General features: G+C 50.9%; 2 protein-coding genes across 13 annotated transcripts in view; both read left to right on the top strand.

The window, feature by feature from the left end:
- The window catches only part of LOC118162128 (homeobox protein Hox-A3), a 44,902-nt gene extending 34,334 nt beyond the window's left edge, over window positions 1-10,568 (top strand). For 10 of the 12 annotated variants that reach the window (XM_035318110.1, XM_035318109.1, XM_035318108.1 and 7 more), the window contains 2 exons: window positions 6,867-7,458; window positions 8,889-10,568. In XM_035318110.1, coding sequence (XP_035174001.1) covers window positions 6,984-7,458; window positions 8,889-9,658 — 1,245 coding nt within the window. In that variant the 5' untranslated portion in view covers window positions 6,867-6,983 and the 3' untranslated portion in view covers window positions 9,659-10,568. Of the gene's footprint in view, window positions 1-3,638; window positions 3,946-6,866; window positions 7,459-8,888 lie in introns of those variants that run through there. The other 2 variants (XM_035318115.1, XM_035318117.1) reach the window with 2 other exon arrangements.
- A 674-nt stretch (window positions 10,569-11,242) lies between these two features.
- Window positions 11,243-17,158, top strand: HOXA2 (homeobox A2). The gene is made up of 2 exons (XM_035319383.1): window positions 11,243-15,339; window positions 16,056-17,158. The coding sequence occupies exons 1-2, from the start codon at window positions 14,958-14,960 to the stop codon at window positions 16,799-16,801; spliced, it is 1,128 nt and encodes a 375-aa protein (XP_035175274.1). The 5' UTR covers window positions 11,243-14,957; the 3' UTR covers window positions 16,802-17,158.
- The last annotated feature ends 3,934 nt before the right edge of the window (window positions 17,159-21,092 follow it).

Raw genomic sequence — 21,092 nt, 5'->3', positions numbered from 1 at the left:
TTTGTGGATGTATTTGGGGAGATTGGGGAGGACGGCGCGGGGGGGGATGCTCCTCGGCTGGGGTCGCGCTCGAGTGTGCGTCGGTTGTTTTATGTGTGTTTGTTCGGCCGCTGCCGCTCTGGAAATCGATGAGTATGCAATTGTGCTGCCATTTTATTTATGATGCTTTAGCGATACTTTGTTTACCGGGAGCGGAGGGCTCAGCTCTGTGGCTTCCCCTTCCCAAACGAGTCAGGGGCTCCTCTTTATTTCTCCTCGGTGAGAAGGAGCTGAACCAAGAGCCAGCCATAGCTACTAACAATAAATCAGCCTTGGAAATGTGGTGTTGATTTTTTTTTCCCCTCTGAACGGGGATCTGGAAAGCGAGAATAACAGGGATAGCAGTGGAAATTATCTTCTAGGATAACATATACTAGTCCTAGATTCACATCCGTACTGTCTTTTACATAAATATATACATATCCGTATGTGTAAATATTTGAGTATATGCATGTATGTATAAATATGTCTGTGTAATTACATTATAAGGAATGCACTTAAAATGAAGAGAATTTAAGAATTACGTGGTTATCTAAGGAGGGCAAAATGTTACAAAAAATGACATTTCCCCGGTGGGTCCCGGCTCTGGGAAAGGTCACAGCGCCAAGGCTTTCTTTTCTCCAGTTTGGTTAGCGCCAATTTCTGCTGTACCATTTTGTCCCCAGTTACCGGGTGCTGGCAATTACTCGTTTTCTAAGGGGTCAGGGAGGGAGAGAGGTAGAAAAGAGAAGGATGAGAAACAAAATCCACTGAAAACAAACAAAAAGAAAAAAGTGCATTTCCCCTTGAACCTATTCGTGGCCATTGTGCAGAGGACCCCCCCAGGGCCGAGATGCTAGCGCTGATTTCTCGCTTTCTTGCTCTTTAAGCCTCTCTCAGGACAGAACCGAACCAAATAAATGCTATTTCCCCTTCAGACGATCCCGAAGCACGTTGTCCTTTATCAGACACAGCGTCTCTCTTATGCCAGGGAAGGAGAGCTGCTTTGGTCTTTTAGCATATCTAAAAGCCGAGGTTGCCTTTGCCATGTTTTGAAATGGGCCAAAACGCGCCTCCAAAATAAAGTGTAAGCTTTAATTGCAGCTCAATTACTTGGCAGCGTTTCCTCTGATTTATGACCCAGTTCGGATGCATATTGACCCAGTTAAAACACTCATAAATAATACAGTCCTGCTCTGGAGCGAAAGAAAGCAAGGAGAGATTTGTATGAGCGGGGCATTTCGGCGGCTTGTGTAAATAACCTCAGTCTGCTGAGCAAATAGCAAAGCGTCCATTGCGATTCTTTACTGATAAAGAACATAAACAATAATCGCGATTAACCACGTCTGCTTGCACTGTCCGATAGCCCATTCCTTCTACTATCCCCTGCTAACTCCCTAACGACTCGCAAAGACACCGCTTCCAGAATCTGTCCCGTTCTTCTGCAGCCTTGCCCTTTCATCCCTAAAAGCCTCCCCCATATCAACCTTGAATTATAGCGCTGACCGCTCTTCGGAGCATCCCAGGATAAAGCGCTTTCCGGGCATTATTTTATTTGGAAACTAAGAACAACTCCACGAAGGCGGACAGTCCCGAAAACGAGACTTTTTGGAAGAAAACGCGGCTCGTTCACGAGTCAGGAATCAGCCCCAAAGGCTCCCCGTCCCTCCCCGAGCAGAGCCCTATCGCTCCCTGCGGAATGTGCCAGAAAGAAAATATTCGGCCTCTGAGAGGGAAAGGCAGATAAAAGCAGCGGGAATCTGTGCGTTGGGACACTTATCCCTCCATCATAAGGCACATAAAAAAAGAAATCATCTTCTCGTGTTTAAAATGACCTCTTTGGGGAGAGAGGGGGCGTGGGGAAAAGGGACTAAGGGGCAAATACTCTTTGCAGGCAGTGAGAAGAAGGGAGGAAATACTTCAGAATTGCGAGGAACCACTTCGGTTCTTACAATTAAAGTCCCTTGCAAATCCATCCAGTTTTAAAAAGCCCCCTCCCCCTCCCCGTCTCCGCTCTTAAATACAGACATGCAGCCCGAATAGCCAGCTCCGACGGTTCAGTGCACTCCTAGGAAAAGATGGCACAAGCTTTCGGCAGCGCTCCCAAAACCGGCCCGGTCCCCGGCGTCCGCAGGTTTCTGCAGTCCTCGGTTCCCCCTTGGCCAAATTTCTCCTCTTTATCCCGGAGGGCTCCGTCGGGGCTCAGCGGTGCCTCTGGCTTTTTGGTCGGCAAACAGGGCGAATGGCGGCTCAGCAGTTTCAGAAGAAAGTGTGGGGTTGATTATTGACTAAAAAGACTTTTCTTCCGATGCAACATTCAAGGGGTTGTTTGAAGCAAAATGCATACGCGGGATTTTTGCCTTTCCTCTCCTCCTACGCTGCCCGCTTCCCCTTTCATGTGGTGCCTTCTCACTTATGCCATAAGGAGCAAGTGTTTTCTGTTTTAGTGCTCTGTTTACAGCTTTGGTGCATGAAGTCATAAATCTTGCATAGCCATAAATGACAAAAACCATTGGTATGCGTAAGAGGCCACCCCAGCCTTATAGTGCTTTTTATTTCTCTCTTCCCCCTCGCTTTGTTTGTGCTTTAAGATGACGCCGGGCTCCCTCGTGCTTTTAACGGACTAGTTTTAGTTTTAATGCCTTCATTAACCAAGTAACGTCAAATTTACACTTAGGCACTCTGCGAGCCCCCTCTTAGGGCGCAGAGCCCACAGCCCCTCATGCCTTGGGGGCAGCGGCTGCCACTTGCTTGAAGTTCCCGTGCGAGCGCCCGGCTTGCGCCCTCGCTCCCGGGTTTCTCTTGTAGGGAAAAAGGGGGGATACCGCCACCCGCAGCTTGGGGTGCTGGAAAAAGAAAGGCGAATGCCTTTCCCGGAGCTGCCGAGGAGCGGGAGGCGAGGGAAGGCTCCCTCGCCCCCCCCCCCCCTCCCGGGGGGCTGCGGGCACCCCGGGCCGGCTGTGCAGCACATGTGGGTGGGTGGGAGCGCCTCTGCGCCCGTCCCGGGCAACGGGGAGATTTGGGGGAGTGAGGGGGGTGTCCGGGCGTCCATCTGCGTGTGTGTGCGCTCACGCATGCATGAGTTAATAATTAGTAACTCTAATGATTTCCAGCGTGGCTCTGGAAGCATTGCCCAGAGCGGGGCTCCTGGTGGGCTTTGCTTGGCTCCCCGGACCCGGCTCTCCGGGCCGCTCCCCTCCCGGGCTTTGCGGGGCTCCCGGCGGCGGGGCTATTCCGCGGCCGCCCCCAAACCCCACTCGTAAGAGGGACAAAACAAACAACCCCGCCACAGAAACCCCGGAGGCTGGTGAGAGCGACCCTTTGTGAGCGCCGTTTGTCTTCATTAGCATAATTTTCCTGGACTTTGGTGACGCCCGGGTGCTGGGGGGGGCCGCACTCCTTCACTGCCACACTCCTCCGCTCCTTCTCCCAGCCCCCAGGCTTCCCCGGGCGGCCGCCTGCCTTTCTTTCTTCCTTCTTTCTCTCTCATTTTTTTTTTTTTTTTAAATTTGTCCTTTTTTTTTTCCCACTCCCCCCCCCCCCCCCTTTTTTTTTCTTTTCCTCTCTCTCCTTCCCATCTCCGCCTGGCGCGGGGAGCAGCCCTGGGAAACGTCCCCGTCCTCCGGTGCCCCTCGCAAGGGGAGCCCGGGGACGGGCTGGGACAGGGTGGGCAGCGTGGAGCGGGAGGGGGCCGGGGGAGGCGGGTGCCCGGAGCAGCCATCCCCATCCCTTGCGGGGCAGGGCTCGCCCCTCCCGGCCGGGTGCGGCGAAGCTGAGCCGGTGCCCATCCCGCAGCCGCAGGGACTTGGCTGGGGCAGCTAGTCCTTGCTCTCCCTGGGCTGTGTCGCCGAGCTTCCAAAAAAAAAAAAAAAAAAAAGAGAGAGAGAGAGAGCATGCTGGCTTCCGCCTCAGTCGTCAGAAGTTAAGGTAAGCAGGCCACAAATACGCTGCTATCAGTCGTGAATGGCGGAGTTTATGTCCCAGTGATTTATGACCGTAGACTTAAATGTCGGTTCAAGAAGAGTTCACAAGCTGGGGCTTCCTTCCAGGCAGTGACTGATACCCTTACACTTCGTGTTCAGGCAGCTCTCTCTCCTCTCCCCCCAACCCCCCCCCCCCCCCCCCCCCCCCCTCTCACATCTTTGTTTTTATTCTTCCTGAAAGGGGGGGGGGGGGGTTTTTTTTTTTTTTTTTTTTTTTTTTTTTTTTTTTTCCATCCTGGAGTCAGAGTTTGGGGCTCGGCTGGGAGTTACAGGGAAAAGATGTGGTGGTTTTAGGGACGGGCAAGGGGGAGGAAGGAGAGGGTAGGGGAGAGCTGAACTGAGGAGCGGGGGAGACGGGGGGGACATGCCTCCCCCAGGCAGCTTTCATATGCTGTCTCCGGTCTGTCTGGCGGGGAGAGAGGTTGGTGAAGGGCAGAGAGGTGTATTGCGCAAATGGAGATGGAACCGCTGAAACGAGCACTGGAAAATCTGGGGGCCCAGCTGTGTTGGCGAGAGCTGGCCTTTTGTCTTTGATGGGGGAGAGGAGAGCTCTTCCCATCCCAGGCACCAGTTTGGGTGGCAAACTTTCTCTCCCCCTCCTCTCCCGCTAGGGCGCTGTTATTATCGTGATCCCTGGCGCTATAAATCCCGCTAGTGCTCTTTTCGCGAGTAATGGCCATGCGCTCCTCAGGTTACCCCGCTCCTTTACAACTTTGTAGGAAGTGATTAACTTTCGCAGCCAAAGGCGGGTGCGGACTTTCCTTTCCTGGCAGAGGGCCGAAGATTCACTAGCATTTTGCCTCCGAAGGGGAGCTGCCCATTGTTCGCGCTCGGGCCGCGCAGCTCTCCGTGCCGCTCAGCCCCCGGCGCGGTGCGGGGCTCGCCCCAACTTGGAGAACCCAGGGAAGGGCGAAATATTTGATGTTGCGACCGTACAAGGCCGGTGCCTTTTGTAAAAAATCACTGCTGGCTCCTCATTCTCCTCTGGCAGCGGTGCTCATGTTCTTTTTTTATATTATTATTATTATTATTATTTTCTGAAGCAAAGGAATTGAGAAAAATCACAGCAGGCCCAGAAGATATCATTAGGAAAGGGAGGCGAGGAGCTGGAAATTGTGTGCGCGCCTCAGATCTCCATCGGCTTATTAGCTTAATAACATCCAGAGAGCTTGCTTAGTGCAATAATAGGGCAGCCGCCCTGATGTAGGTGTGCTACCTTAATTTTGTTGTGTTATAACAAAGGGAATACTGTTTTCTAAGAACTTGTATAACTTGAAAGGCTTAGAATGAGATCGTTTGGTGCATGTGTTGTGTAAGCCTTTTCGCCCCTAAGCATTTGTCGTCGTTAGATGTTTTGGGGGAAAATATCCAGCTGCTTAAGTGCAGGGGAAGTGGCAAAAGAAATGAGGGCTGATGTGACTCCCGAAAAGACAGAGTTGTTGGTCAGCAAGGGGATAGGGGGACGGTGAGCAACACATTTAATTTCTGAGAACAATGTGTGTGCATGTGGAAAGAGCTCCTAGATCTGAAATTGCGCACACGTCTCCGCTCTCATTAGTGCGGGCAATTCTTTAGCTGGTTATTTTCAGGCAGGTAAGCAGCAGAATTTAATTTGAAGAATAACAGAGAGAACAGAAGGACTGGGGAGAAAAGAGAGGGAGGAGAAAGGGATTCGCCCGGGCAGGAGAAGCATTCTTTGGGTTTGTGTCCACCCTCTCCCCAGCCAAGTGACCCTCATACATCAAATTACATAGCAGTTTCCAAGACAGAACCTATTATCGCTAAGTTGGAAGGAAAGTTCAAGCCGTGGTCATGGAGATGAACGCTGGTTTTTCAGGTTCCTGTTTTTTTTTTTTTTTTTTTTTTTTTTTTTTTTTTTTTTCCCAATCCATCATGTTTTAACAGGTAGAATCTGGCTGATTCCATGAAAAGTTAGTGTCTTGAAAATAACAACAACAACAAAAAAATCACAGAAAATAAAACAACCTCCAAAGCCCTTAACTTGCCCCTGCTGGCCTTTGCTGAAGGGGCTTCGCGTGGAGCCAGGTCCAGCTGAGGCTCCAGAGCCCCTCGCGGGTGGGAGCGGGCGTGGGGGCCATGGGGGCAGGGTCGGGGGCTCCAGTCATGCTCTGGGGCCATGAGGGAGCCGCTGCGGGGTGGGTGCGGGGGCTCGCCCTGGCAGGAACTGCTGCTGCCAGGGTGCTTGACCTGGGCGGCTGGAGGTGGTGTGTGAGCACGGAGGGGAGAAGGCGCTGGCTTTGTTTATTTTCCTATCGAGCATTTCATAGACAAGCCAAAATCCGTCACTTGGGATTGGCGTGTGTAAATATTTCTGGCTAGAAAACCTTTCCACCCTGCTCCTGCCCCCTGCCACATGTAGACAGGAACATTCTCATGTATTTCTTTGAAGTTGGATGGAGAGCCGTAACCTGGAGAGAAAGGCTAAAAATAAAACGATGCTGGTTGCAGGAGAGGGTTTGATCCTGGAGCTGGAATGAAGGCATAGCCCAGCCCCTTTGCATTAGTGATTCCTCGATCACCCTTATCTCAGAGACTGGTATTAAAACAGCCTCACGGTGATAAATGATCAACCCCTTTGCCGTGTGGTGCCCCGCTCTGTTTCTTAGGATGAAAGAAAGGAAAAAACCCTAGAAAGCCCCTATCCTGGTGCAGCAAAGCACATATTTGTAGCTGCCAGTAAATCCAGGCAGCTTTTATATCAAAATGCTCTGTGCCTGAGGCCAAGTCATGCTGCTAAATATTGCTGACCACTTTTTCTTTTATGGCTTTCATGTCACTTAGCTATTGAAAGTAAGATGGATTTGTACCATTTCTTCACCCTGCTCTGCTCTCCCCACACCCCAGGTCTGCCCGGAGAGGCCATTGGAGGAAGAGTGCCACGTGACAGAGGGGTGCCAATGTTATTCTCCAAGGGTGTCAAGACCCTGTCAGTTTGCGAAATAAATATTGGGAAACAACGAAATGCAAAAAGCGACCTACTACGACAGCTCTGCAATCTATGGTGCCTACCCCTACCAAGGAGCAAATGGTTTCACTTATAATGCGAGTCAGCAGCAATATCCTCCGTCTTCGTCACTTGTGGAAACTGAGTACCACCGCCCCGCGTGCTCCCTCCAGTCCCCTGGCAGCTCCGTGTCCCACCACAAGGCCAATGACATCAGTGAGAGTTGCATGAGGACCCTCCCCAGCCAGCCTCTCCAGCCCCCCGGCCTCACGGACCCGCAGGCCCCACCGCAGCCGCCTCCGGCCCAGCAGGCACAGCCTCCTCCACCTCCGTCCTCTGCCTCGCCATCTCAAAATGCCAGCAGCAACACTGCCCCGGCCAACCCCACCAAGAGTCCGGCTCTTAACTCGCCCACCATGTCCAAACAGATATTCCCGTGGATGAAAGAGTCTCGGCAAAACACAAAGCAGAAAAACAGCAGTTCCAGTTCAGGTATGAAACATGCTCCCCCTCTCCCTGGTTGCCCCTGGGCCAGTCACTTGTCCTGCAGGGAGGGGGACAGCCCTGGCCACCTTCATTTCAGGGAGGGAAGGGAGGGGGCTTTTTTTCCTCTCTGAGCTGACCCCCTTGGGCTTTTGGAGAGGAGCTCCTGCTGCTTGCAGTGGGAGCTCAGTGAGTGATCACCCCCCTGGGAAACTTTCCCAGACTTGCAGAATGGATCCGAAGTGATCCGGTTTCCTTGCGGATCAAGTACTTGTGCCCTCCTACGTCTATCACATTTTGTAGATAATCCCCACTCCAGTAAATCATGTCAGTGTGGAGCAGCCCAGGCCTTAAGCCAGAGGCCCGTCCCAAGTACTTTGTTGGCACAGTGCTGCTAGATTAATAAGACAGTGACCTATCTCTGCTGAAGTGTAACACAAATAAAATAGCTCATAATCATGTGCAGTTAGGATCAATGCCCTGCACTCAGTCAGAACCTCTTCCTATTTTAACAGGCTGATTGGCAAAGTTACAAGCCTGGTAAACAAAAATCTTCTGGAGTGCCATAAACTTAAGCCCATAAAATATTATTTGAGGGATGGAAGTATATATTAACACTTTTATTACTCAAGGAAACCCAAATCGATAACACCAGTGCTAGCTCCAATGCCCAGGAGTTGTGTTTATATTAACCTCTTCCTCTTTTTCTCTTAAACGTGCCTTGGAAATAGAGCCCAAAACTTTAGTGAATGTCTTCTCCAGTGTGCTTTTTAGAGCTCTGGTAACACTGCTGTTTACAGCCTTCCATATCATGTATTTATTTTATTAAAAAGCAATAACAGTTAAATATGTCTGTACGCTTTATGCAAGCATAGCCACCGTATGTTCTTTTGTGCATTATACTTCCCAATTACTACCATATGTTTATGCTAGATGTCCTAGAAACAGTATACTGTCAGTTTTATATGTTATAACTTTATATGTGGATACCTGACCTGCAAACTTCTGTAGCTGATGTGTATACATCAGGGTTTTCAGAAAAAGAGGGCTGCAGATCTTCACAGTAGTGAGGAAGACAGTTCTTGAAGAGCTGCTTGAGCCTGGTATGTAAGCAAAGCCATAGATGCACCTTCTGAGTTTCTAAAACTTTCAGCTTTATTTCCCTGCACCTTTCTTATTCCTTTATGCAATGTTCAAGGTATGTTGCATGCTGTCATTCTTACAGGGAGCAAGGATAGCCACATAACGATGCTAATGAGGTGAAGGAAGTCTACTGAGGCTTGTAGCTCGGCATGACTGAGCTCATGCCAGGGCAAGTACTCATCACACATGTGGGCATCTCATGGCCAAGAGCTGGACTGTGCAGGTGCTGGTGTTGCAGGGCACTGTCTGTGGTTATTGTTCACCATCTGATTGTGTTCTTTGTGTGATTTACATAGGTGAGAGTTGTGCTGGTGATAAAAGCCCTCCAGGGCAAGCCTCCTCTAAGCGAGCCCGTACAGCTTACACAAGTGCCCAGCTGGTAGAACTGGAAAAGGAGTTCCACTTCAATAGATACCTTTGCAGGCCACGAAGGGTAGAGATGGCCAATTTGCTCAATCTCACAGAAAGACAGATCAAAATCTGGTTTCAGAACCGCAGGATGAAATACAAAAAGGATCAAAAGGGCAAGGGCATGATGACCTCTTCAGGAGGACAGTCCCCAAGCAGAAGCCCTGTCCCTCCAGCCCCGGGGGGATATCTAAACTCTATGCATTCTTTAGTAAACAGTGTCCCCTACGAGCCCCAGTCGCCTCCACCATTTAACAAGCCTCATCAAAACACCTATGGCATCCCTGCATCATATTCTGCTCCTCTTAATAATTGCCCACCTCCTCAAAAGAGATACACGGGGACAGCAGCTGTGACACCTGAATACGATACTCATCCTCTTCAAGGCAACGGTTATGGAAATCCACATATACAGGGAAGCCCCGTCTATGTAGGGGGCAACTACGTGGAGACCATGACCAATTCTGGGCCTTCCATCTTTGGTCTAACTCATCTCCCTCATCCTCCCTCTGCCAACATGGACTACAGCGGGGCTGGGCCAATGGGCAACAATCACCACCATGGACCTTGCGATCCGCACCCGACATACACAGACCTTACCGCTCACCATCCTTCTCAGGGAAGAATTCAGGAAGCGCCCAAACTCACCCATCTGTAAGAGACAGGAGTCACTATGTGGAACACGAAGCCCCCAACTTTTTAGAAGTACTCACCCCTTCCTCTCTCTCTCCTCCCTGCCATGTGCCCTCCCCTCTCTTTCTTCTTTCTTTTGTTTGTTTTAGTTTTTTTTTTTTTTTTTTCCTTTGGTAAGAGCGTTTTCTAGTTTATGTGACGTAGCAATATTTGTTGCTTGAATTGCTCTATAGTTTCACTAGTGGATATTTATCTTCTTGAACTGTAGCCTTGTGTCTCACTTTGGGAGTATACATAGGCTTTATACTTTACCTTCTACACTTTTATCAAAACAGGGTATATGAACAAATTTTCTATAAAAGGAATTCTTAAATGTGAATTTGTTCGTACATGATTGATCCCACGGGGAAGCAATTTTTTTTATTGCACTTCTTTTAAATAGCGAGAAAGACATCAAAAGCGCTTGGACAGGGACTCCCTGGACAATTATTAATACGTGTAAGTCTTTCAATGTGTGTATGCTGGTGAACATTCAGATTTATTTATATTTTTTTTTGCAAACATTGAATAATCTAAGTGTTTAAAATTTTATTTATCCCCATTTGTTCATATTTATATATATATAAAAAATCTGTACCCTGAATATTCAGGAGGTATTTACCTGGCCATACGTTAGATGGCATATCAGCACGCGTAGGAAATATCATTTGAAAGGAAACTATAACTCCTTTATTCAAAATGATGATAAAGATGATGATGACGATGCAATAAAATCTGGGAAAAAAAATAAAAGATCACAGTTTGAATAATTTATGCTTGTAACATCCAGCTAGGCGGAAGCGTGTAAAGCTGAAAAGGCTAGATTTGTTTTGAAAGTTTTACATTCCTTGCTGCTCACGTTCTGAAAAAAAAAATAAAGTTTTTATTCTGAATAATAAAGAGTTAAGAACATGTTATTTGCAGTGGAAGGGCAGGGAGAGCCCTTCATGACGTGGGGAGCCGGTAACTCGTCTGGAAGCTCACACGAGGACCGGCTCTCCCACCCGAACGGCTCCGTAGCGCCTTTTCAGCGTTGTAGCGATAGAGAGAGGGATGGTGGATTTATACTTTTTTTTTTTTTTAATTTTTTTTCTTTCTTTTTTTTTTTTTTTTTTTCCCCATCGGGGTTTCACAGCCGCCAGCGGCTGCATCCTTCCCCCCCGCGACCCTCCGCGGCCCAGCCGGGGGACGGGGCGTGGGTGCGCGCACGCGTGGGTGTGCACGCGCGTGTGCACGGGGGCGAGCCCACGGGCGCGAAGGCCGGGACAGAGCCGGGCGCGGGCACGGAGGGACGGCTTCATGCCCAGACTCCCTGCGGGGGGAAGGAAGGAGGGGAGCCGGGCGGCGGCCGAGCCCCGTCGGCTGTGGGCAGCGGGGGTTCCTGAGACCCCCAGGCAAACCCCAAACGCGGTTGGGGGGGGGAAGCTGCCGGTTGCAGCTGCCTCTGGACACCTCTCCTCCTACTCGTCTTCCCCCCCTTGCCGTTTTTCTCCTTTTCCTAAACCGAGCAGCTTCTCTCTTTTCTCTTATTTATTTATTTATTTATTTATTTTTGCTTTCTAATTTTTGATTTGATGCTAGGGTCCTTTCCCTTCTCCCCAGCCTCCTCCCCTCCCCGCTGCAGCCTGAAGCAGTGGGGGAGGGGAGCCCCGCTCTCCCTGCCCCCCCCTCCATCCTTACCCCCCCGCGGGGGTGTGCGTGTGTGTGTGCGTGTGTTAGGGGGTGTGTGTGGGGTGCACACCGGGCTGCGGGAGGGCCACCGACCCCAAACGGGCACCCGCGTGGGTCTCCGAGCTGAATCGGTCCGAGGGGGATGGCAGGGACTAGAAACGTGGGTTTAAATCCCATCTTTTTTTCCTTTTCAGGCCAAATGTCCGTAATTTTAGATCGAAACTTGAAAGATAAATCAAAAGGGAAATTAATAGACTAGGTAAAATATACCCGTGCACGTTTATAAAGACATATTCCTACGCTGTGTAGATAACAACGCACGCTGTTTACCATCTGTATCTTCCAGAGCACAGAAAAAAATGTCGCCATTTTGGTTTCCTGCTGAAATATTATTAATCTTTGGGCTTTATCTTGTTCCCAGAGCCATCCTTGCCTGATGCTGAAACATTGTCATGCATCCACGAAGCTATATAGAGCTTTTCTGCATAAATAGATAAAGCATGCTCAGTCAAAGAAAGGGATTGTAAATATATTTATACCGTGCGGTTTATTACATAGAGAGATATGTAACCATGGAAGGAATGCTTATTTAGTCTGATATTTTTTCATTGAAACCTGGTTATTACCCGATACAGACCAACGACTGATGATTATTTTGTAGGAGATTTTTTTTTTTCCACATTGCAAGACACGGCTCCTTTCAAAGAAGCTCACGTACATAAAATTCAGCAGCCCCCCTCCCCGCCCCGATAAGCTGCGTTAGATAAAACAAAAGGTAACGGTACAGCCTGTGAATTCCTAGCGTGTGGCTACTTTAGCAGCACAAATTACATTTCTGAAAATGTTCAAGAGAAGGAATTTGGCGTTTCTTCTCCCTCCCACTCCGAAGAAAGAAAAATACAGGCGATTTTGCCCCTTCTTTCCAGGAACCGTTCCCTGCCCAATCTTCAGAGGCTGTACGTTACCAGTAAGAATTTGTATTTTTGCATTTAAGATTCGCCCGATTAAAAGATCTCTCTGGAGGCAGAAGTAATTGATTTGCCCAAGAATTTCGCGTCCCCTCTCCAAAGGTTTTGTTCCAGGTGGTTTTTGTATTAGAATGACCACAAGAAACAAATGTGCAGAATAGAGACACCCACGCAGGTTTTACTCACAAAGCCTGGTTAAAGTCCAAACCTCTCTCTTTATTATTTGCCATCCTGCTGTTAATCCCAATATTTTCCAGAAAAAAATAAAAATAAAATAAATAAAAGAAAAAGAAAAGCCCGACCCCAAGGTAGGCGCAGAGAAGCAAAATAAAACCGGGCTTTCCCACAAGCAGAGCAGTCCTTTGCCAGCATATTTTAAAAGCAGCTTTTTTCCTTGTTTACTCGCGTTTCTTGCTCTGCCTCTTTTCTCGGCCACATTTGATCTTGGAAAGAGCAAGAAGCTTTAAATGTGTTCTTAAGGGCCAGTAGCTGTCAAACCTTTTGGCGGCCAAGATTGATCGCGCGCAGACACCACCAGAGCTTTGTTTGGACTAAAAGCAAGAAAATTAAACCCCTCACATTTTCCAACAGCATCGATATTTGTTAGGCATCCCTTTTGAGGGATTAAATGACAAGTCTCGTTCTATATTTTATTTAAACAAGCAACCACCAAAAAGCCCATTTAAAGCCTCCCAGCCCCTCCCCTCCCCCTCTCTCCAATGCCTTCGCAGATATGCTACATCTTGTGGGTGCATTAATTTAAAACCGATTTTTTAAATGCACTTCGTGCAGTCTGGACAGAGACTGATCCGCTGAGTGCTTGGGGTCTTCTTTTCTTATTTTTTTTTTCCTTCTTCTGCTTATTCTTCTTTATTTTATTATTATTATTATTATTATTAAATACGAAGACGCTTGCCGACCCCTTTTTGGCAACTCCGAAAATAAAGACAGACGGCAACGCATCGCGCAGGCGATGGTCCCCGGCTGCTCGAGGACACAGAGACCGGCTCGGATGTTCTTTCCCCCGGCTCCCCCGGCCCCCCTCGACCCCCCGGGCCCCCGGCCCGGCCCGGCTCCGCGGGAAGGTGAGCTCCGGCCCGGCTCTGACCGTAGGACTCATCGGGCTGGCTCCCATGGCCATCATTGTCATCGCTCGCCTCGGTCTGGTTGGAAAATTGTGCCCAAACCCTCCAAATTCGGGGCTCGACCTGGCAGAGGCAAATGGAAACGACGGCAGAGAGCCAAGCTTCGCAGGCGAATGTCGTGCCTCAAGTTATCGCCCCCGCAGCATTTTCGCTCTGCCTGGCCCCGTGAAAACAAACCCGCTACCAGCCCATGTATTTCCTGGTAATCGAAAATACTCACCAGACCCAGCCTACTACGGTTATTAAGCAAATTATGCCAGCAGACGGGAGTATCGTTTGCAAGCTAAGGCACAGGATTTTGGTCTTTTTTTTTTTTTTTTTTTTTTTTTTTTTTTTTTTAAAGAGGCAACAGCCAGACGCATTCCCAGCCTCGCGATTTGGCTCTCCCAGAGAGGTATTCCTAGGGTATGTTTTTTGGTCCAATCCCGGGTAGCCAACTGGAGAGGGAAGTCACGAAGCGCAAGGGCTGCTGCCTATGTGACTCTTCCCCTGGAAGCAAGGTTGCTGAGGAAGATCCAGTTAAACAATGGCTCGGCACCGGCGGCCAATTGTTCTCCGTACTGTACGCCCGATGGCCACCAAAAAAAAAAAAAAAAAAAAAGGAAGAAAAAAAAAGAAAAAAAGACACAAACAAAAAAGGAAAGGAAAGAAAAAAGAGCCCATGGAGCTCAGTCGGGAGCGATAAAGTAGTTTTGGAGGAAGTGCTATTCCCTAGGAAAAAATCAAGACTCTCTGCTACAGACTCCTGCCTGGGTGCAACTTATGTGGGGGCCTGGCGGTGTCAAAACTTTGAAGATTAATGGATTACTTTGTTAATGACTCAAGGCGTCAGATTGAGGTGCTTAAATGATTTGTGAGGTGCAAAGCGTTTTCCTGACAGTCCCAAACAATGAGAGAGAAGTGTGCGGGTGGAGGCGAGGGAGGCAGCAGGCTGCAGGACAAGCAGCCGCACACCCGCACACACACTCGCCCGCTCGCACACACACACACACACTGGCACACACACACACACACACCAGCACTCGCACACACTCGCAGCCTCCCCTCGAAACACAGAGACGCACCCGCACCTCCCTCCCCACCCCCGATCATTTCGGATTAGGACGCCAAGGGGATAGATACTAGAGATATCATTTCCCTCTTTAAAAAAAGTGTAAATAAAGCCTTTCTGGCCCCCAATGAGGCGTTCCTTCCCGACTTTTTTGGATCAATCAAACAGACAGTGGCTTCTTTTGATTAAAGCCCAAATTGTCATTGGGCAGAGGCAATCATGTGACAGCCAATTCGGTCCAATTTCAACCTTGTCTCCATGAATTCAATAGTTTAATAGTAGCACGGTCCCCATACGGCTGTAATCAGTGAATTAGAAAAAAAACACCCCACCAGCGATCTTCTATGATATATTTTTTTCTTCTCTCTCTCCTTTTTCCTGGGCCTTCCCCCCCCGAGCCCCCTGAATCCGAGGGAACTTTTTCTCCGCGGGGGCTGCGAGTTGAAGGCCATGAATTTCGAATTCGAGCGAGAGATTGGTTTTATCAATAGTCAGCCATCGCTTGCTGAGTGCCTGACATCTTTTCCCCCTGTCGGTGATACATTTCAAAGTTCATCAATCAAGAACTCGACGCTTTCACACTCGACACTGATTCCTCCTCCTTTTGAGCAGACCATCCCCAGCCTGAACCCAAGCAGCCACCCTCGCCACAGCGGCGGCGGCCGCCCCAAGGCGAGCCCCCGCGGCCGCAGCGGCAGCCCGGGCCCCGCCGGCGCCCCGCCGCCCCCGGAGTACCCCTGGATGAAAGAGAAAAAGGCGTCCAAGCGATCCGCCCTGCCGCCCGCCTCGGCCTCCGCCTCAGCCGCTGGACCTGCCTGCCTCAGCCACAAAGGTCAGTCCCAAGACTTTGGCCGTCGGGCCGCTTTGGGGGGCTCCCCGCAGCCCCCCGGGCCGGCCCGAAGGGGGACGGGGGGCTCGGGGCGGCCGGGGCTGTCGGGGCTGGGCTCAAACCCCAAACTTTTCCCCCAAGTTGCCCCGCCGCAGGATGATTTATTTGAGTTGGAGCTGACCTCTCTTGTCTCGCTGTCCTAGACTCGGGGTATTTGACAGTAATGAAGAGTGATAGATTGCTCCCGCTCAGCTCGGCGGCTGATGCATTAATTATAAATTGCGCTATGGCTAATATAAAGTTTGCTCTGGCCTGGGGAGGTTGGCGAGATGCAGGCGACGAGCTGGAGGCGGCCGAGGGGCACGCAGCACCGGCCGCTCAGCAGGGCGACACAATGGGCTTGCTGCACCCGAGGGCGGCCATTTTGTTGCAGTTGCTGGTTTATGCTATGTGGACATATAGATAGAGCCGCTTCCAACGCGGGGAGAGAGGGAGAGAGCGCTCCCCCCCTCCATACACCCCCCCGGGATGCGATGGGCTCGGATACTGAAATTCAATCCGTGCATTTATCCGTTTTGTGTGTGCGTGTTTTTTTTTTTTTTTTTTTTCTTTTTTTTCTTGCTTTTCGCTCTCCTGATGCTGGTGCTTTTGGTGGTGGTGTTTTTCTTTTTCTTTTTCTTTTTCTTTCTTTCCTTTTTTTTTTTTTTTTTTTTTAACAGACCCCCTTGAAATCCCCGATAGTGGTAACGGTGGATCTAGGCGGCTGAGGACGGCTTACACCAACACCCAGCTTTTGGAGCTAGAGAAGGAATTTCATTTCAACAAGTATCTCTGTAGACCGAGGAGGGTTGAGATTGCAGCCTTGCTGGATTTGACTGAGAGACAAGTCAAAGTCTGGTTCCAGAACAGAAGGATGAAGCACAAGAGACAGACCCAGTGCAAGGAGAACCAAAACAGTGAGGGGAAATTTAAGAGTTTAGAGGACCCGGAGAAGGCGGCGGAGGACGAGGAGGAGGAGAAAGCCCTCTTCGAGCAAGCCCTCAGCAACGTCTCAGGCGCTCTTTTGGAAAGGGAAGGCTACGCTTTCCAGCAGAATGCACTGTCGCAGCAGCAGGCGCAGAATGCGCACAATGGCGAGTCCCAAAGTTTCCCCGTTTCGCCTTTAACGAGCAATGAGAAAAATCTGAAACATTTTCAACATCAGTCACCCACTGTTCAAAACTGCCTCTCAACAATGGCCCAGAACTGTGCAGCTGGCCTAAACAATGACAGTCCTGAGGCCCTAGATGTCCCTTCTTTACAGGACTTTAACGTTTTCTCCACAGATTCCTGCCTACAGCTTTCAGATGCAGTTTCCCCCAGTTTGCCAGGATCTCTGGACAGTCCCGTAGATATTTCTGCTGACAGTTTTGACTTTTTTACAGACACACTCACCACAATTGACTTGCAGCATCTGAATTACTGAGAAATTAAAGACGTCCTCTCCAAGAGTCCTGCCTTCTCCTCCTTATTCTCCCTCCTTATTTTTATTTTTATTTTTTCAGTGAATTAATTTTATTTCCCCACCCCAACCCCTTTCCCGGTCAGTATTTTCTGTTTATTACCTCCCTTTTGCTGTGCCATTTTACCGTTTCCCACGAAGTTTTAGTTGTGTTCAGTTTTAACCTAGCCACATTCTAGGTCCTTCTATGAAAGCAATATATGAGGTCTGTAAGAAAGTGATCATATAGGAATTGTATCGTCACTTTCTTTTTATTTTTGTATTGCATTAGGATGCGTTGTCATAAGTATTTTTGGTAGAATAAATTCTTGTTTGCTACAAGGAGCTTTCTCTTTTTTTCTTTCCCTTTCGCTCTCTCTCTTGCTCCCTCTCTCCTTCCAGGACTGATAACACTACGGGTTTTTCTCCCCCTCCCTTCCACTGTTAATCTACTAATAACCAAAATCCAACATTTTGACTGCGATCTCTCCCCTTTTGGCAATTTAGGACATTTAGTAGAGAGGAAAAAAAAAAAAAGTTCAAATTCTTTATTGCAAGGGTTTCTCACAAGGAAAAAAAAACAAACAAACAAACAAACAAACAAAAAAACTAAAACCGTTCACAGCTTTGGCGGAGATTTCTTCTTTTTAACGTATAAACGCAGCATCTTATCTCCTTGCCGATACGAAGCTTGGGAACTCTGAACTGTAACAAAAGCATAAGTGAGCACTTTCTCTGTTACAGACCAAACGTGAGGAAGATTCAGGAGGCTGTCTCCTGCAGAAACTAGCCTGTTACATACACGAAAAGCTATTTTTTCGGGGGGGGGGGGGGGATGGGGGGGGTGGGGGTCATATTTTTCTAGAATGCAGTGCTTAGCCAGCAAGATGATTCAGGCATCTTAAAAGATATGAGAGCTCGCGGAGAGTGAGCTTGGTGAGTCCTCACGTGCTGAGCGGTCCAAGAAAGCAGCCCTAAAAGGAGAGGAAAAAGAAGTTAGAGCCTGCAAAATGAAAAGGCAGAAAAGTAAGAGGAAAAAAAGCGTTTAGGGCGGAATCGCAACCTCCGCTCGGTCCTTTTGAGGGAAGATATTTCCCCTTTAAACCATTATTTGCGGAGGGAAGGGGTGCTCCCGAAAAGGGTCGGGTGTGACTTCCAAGCTGAGATTTCCTCGGGGATCCCTACTCTGGGGCAGCAAAGCCGGGCTTGGAGAAAATCTCCGGCAAAATGCGTCAGCGGTGGCGGGGGGCTCGGGAGGGGACCGAGCCCGGTCCGGGGGCGGCGGGCGAGCAACAGATGCGAGCGGGGCTCTTCCATGAAGGGCCGAGGGCGTGGGGACATCCCGGAGAGCGTGAGGACATCCCGGAGAGAGTGGCTGGAGTGGGGGCCGGGGAAGGCACCGTCCGTCCGAGGAGTGCTGCTGCCTTCCCAGCTCGGCAACACACTGTGGAGCTGGGATGCGTGGGTTATAGCTGGAAGGGCTGAACGCAATTCTTCCGAAAGTCATAAATCAAACTCTTTCTATGAATGAGAATGTCATCAAAGAGATCAATTGCAGGAACACATGCACAAATAAAAATCCTCTTACGTATTTGCCGGGGCTGGGGATCCCCGTCTAAAACCATTAAGTGAGAAGGCGTTTAGTCATAATTCATTTTTATTGCTCTTTTAAAACAACAGTTGGCTGAGCTGCGGCCGCGGCGAAACCTCGGCCCTGCTTCTTGTCCTTCTCTCCGCTGCAGCCCTGCCCTGCAGAAGGCGAGCCGCAGCTTAACTCCCGTGGCACGGGGCTGCATCGGCCGGGTCGGGGCCGCATTTGTGCCCAGATGCCTGGATGCTGAAAATACTTAGAAGAAAAAAAATAGGGAAAAAATAAATAATAATAAAAAAGGTATGGGGGAGAAAAAAAATGCGCTACAAGGCTGAAACCTTCACTACTCTCGATTTAAATAAATGGGGGGATGTGGAGATCAGGACTCGCCACAGAGTCTCCCATGAGCCCTGCGGCCACAGCGGGGGCACTGGGGGCGGAGGCGAACTCCCACGAAAAAGCCTAAATCGCCGGAATCGCCCCGTTGGCCCCAGTCTCGGACAGGAAACGCCAGCTCCCGGCCCGGCCCGGAGAGGAGTAGCGGAGGGCAGAGCGGGGCCTGGGGCGGCAGGTTCCCTCGCCGACTATGGGGGATTGCCCCCTCGGCTCTTATCCTGCTGCCCCCACGCACAGTACCGGCAGCAAAAACCCAAGGCATCGCGAGAGAGACAATACAACAAAAGAGATGGGGGCTCTTCCCAAGAATGGCACGGAAAAGAGAGAGAGAGAGAGAAAAAGGATTTCAGATTTCAGGATGCTGGAGCCTGTAAGAGAGGTGCTGTAATTTGTCGGATTTTACGGGTAAAAATAATATATTTGGAATAAAATATACATTTTTCTTGGCCAGCTGTTAAAAAAAAAAAAAAAAAAAAAAAAGCTGAAAATATGCCAGCTCTTTTATTGGTAAACAGTCCCAGCGGCCTGCCTTTTTTCCTCTGCCTTATGCAGTATTTATCACAACAGGTTTACAGGAATGAAATGAATGTGTTTATGACCCTTACCATAGCCCAAAATGATGCAGCATAATACCATAAACGCTTCTGGAGTTTTGTTTCTGTTGTCCTCCCCTCACCCCTCCTGAGTTTAAGGAAAGGAACCTTTCCAGTGGGCCCTTAACCATTCGTGCCTGTGCAGTAAATCAGAACAAATAGAAATAGTAGGAGCTTCCGAATAGACGCGTGGTGGAGGGAGCAGCCCTTCGGTGTCTGCTGGCCATAGGGAGGCCTTGGAGATGGCACAGGATAAAGGCTGACCTAACAGCAGTAGGAGAGCTTGCACCTTGGAGAGGATGTTGTGGTTCAGATGGGAGGGAGGAGCTTGCGGGTGAGTGTGTGTGTGTGTTGGTGAGCAGGGAGAAGTGGCAGGGCTAGAAGAAGCCCTTTGGATTTCCAAACAAGCAGCAGCCGACTACGAGAGCACAGCGATGGAGGAGCCGGCTGGGAATGCACCTGCAGGAGCACAGGAGGCGGCTCCTCCTGGGGCCGGCGGCTGGGAAAACGACTTCCCTTCCGTCCTTCCCTGAGGTTATCGTTAGGATTGTTGGTGCCATCCCATCTCCCTGCAAACGGATGGGTGCCCTGGGACGGACGGATGCCCGATCTTCACCTCCCCTTTCCTTTTCCGCATACGTAACCCGAGTACGGGGTCGCAACCCACATCCCACCGCCCTCCCTCCTTTTCGCCCCCCCCGCCCTTTTTTTTTTTTTTTTTCGGAGGGGTGGGGAGGGGCAAGCTGTAGACGATGCTCAGCGCGGTTCCCAAGGGTCCTGGGGCCGCCTCTGCCACCAGCCATCTGCCACCTCCCGCCGCTGCCGGCCCGGGTGCTGGCGGAGCGCGGGGACAAAGGGGCCGGGGCGGCGGGCCCCGCACATCCCGCAGCTCCCCTGCCCCAGCCCTGGGCCGCCTCCCCGGGCCGCCGGGCTGCGACCTGCGGCACCCCGGGCAGCCTTCCCCCCGCCCGGCCCGGGGCGGGCGGCAGCGGCGCCGCGGGGCCCCAGCAGATGGGCTGCGGAGCTCGGCGGGTCCCCGCCCCGTCCCCCCCTTGTCCCCGGCTCCCCCTCCCCTGCCCCAGTCCCGGGATGGCGTGGGGGAGCCCGTCGGAGGTGCGGGGGGAGCGGGGATGCGGACTGGGGGGAGACCGGTGTGCCCGGGAGAGCACAATGGCCGTCAGTCCCAAAAGCGCCTCATTTCCATGCTAATGCCCGCGGCCGCCTGGTGATGCGGCTGGACAAGCCCCTTTAACTCTTGGCGTCGCGTCGCGCTTGGCTCTGCGGCGGGTCAGGAGCAGCCAGGTCCTTCGGCCCCATCTCCATCCTCCGGACGACCCCGTCCCCGTCTCTATCCCCAGTAGCAGTCTCCATTCCCGGTGCATTCCCCATCCCCGTCCCCGAGGCTGACGCTCTCAGCGCTGCCCCCTCCACCTCCACCCGCACCCCCCCCCAAGGGGGCCCAAACCGGGGGGCGAGGGGCGTCGGAGATGCCCGGCACCGGCCTGACAGCTCCGGGGCCGCAGCAGAGGCACTCACCCTGGAGGGGCCGGGCTCCGCGGCCGGGCTCCGCCGCCGGGCTCTCTCCAGCCTTCCCCTCTCAGCGGGCGGGCGTCCCCCGGCGGGCAGCAGCCCGCCCCCCCGCCCCCCGGGGGGCCGCCGCCGCCCTGCCCCGCGGTGCCGCGCCGCGCCGTGCCGT

The sequence above is a fragment of the Oxyura jamaicensis genome, chromosome 2 (genome assembly GCF_011077185.1).
Source record: "Oxyura jamaicensis isolate SHBP4307 breed ruddy duck chromosome 2, BPBGC_Ojam_1.0, whole genome shotgun sequence".
Lineage (NCBI taxonomy): Eukaryota > Metazoa > Chordata > Aves > Anseriformes > Anatidae > Oxyura > Oxyura jamaicensis.
The sequence above is the reverse complement of the archived record's forward strand: the minus strand, read 5'-3'. Positions and strand labels throughout refer to the sequence as shown.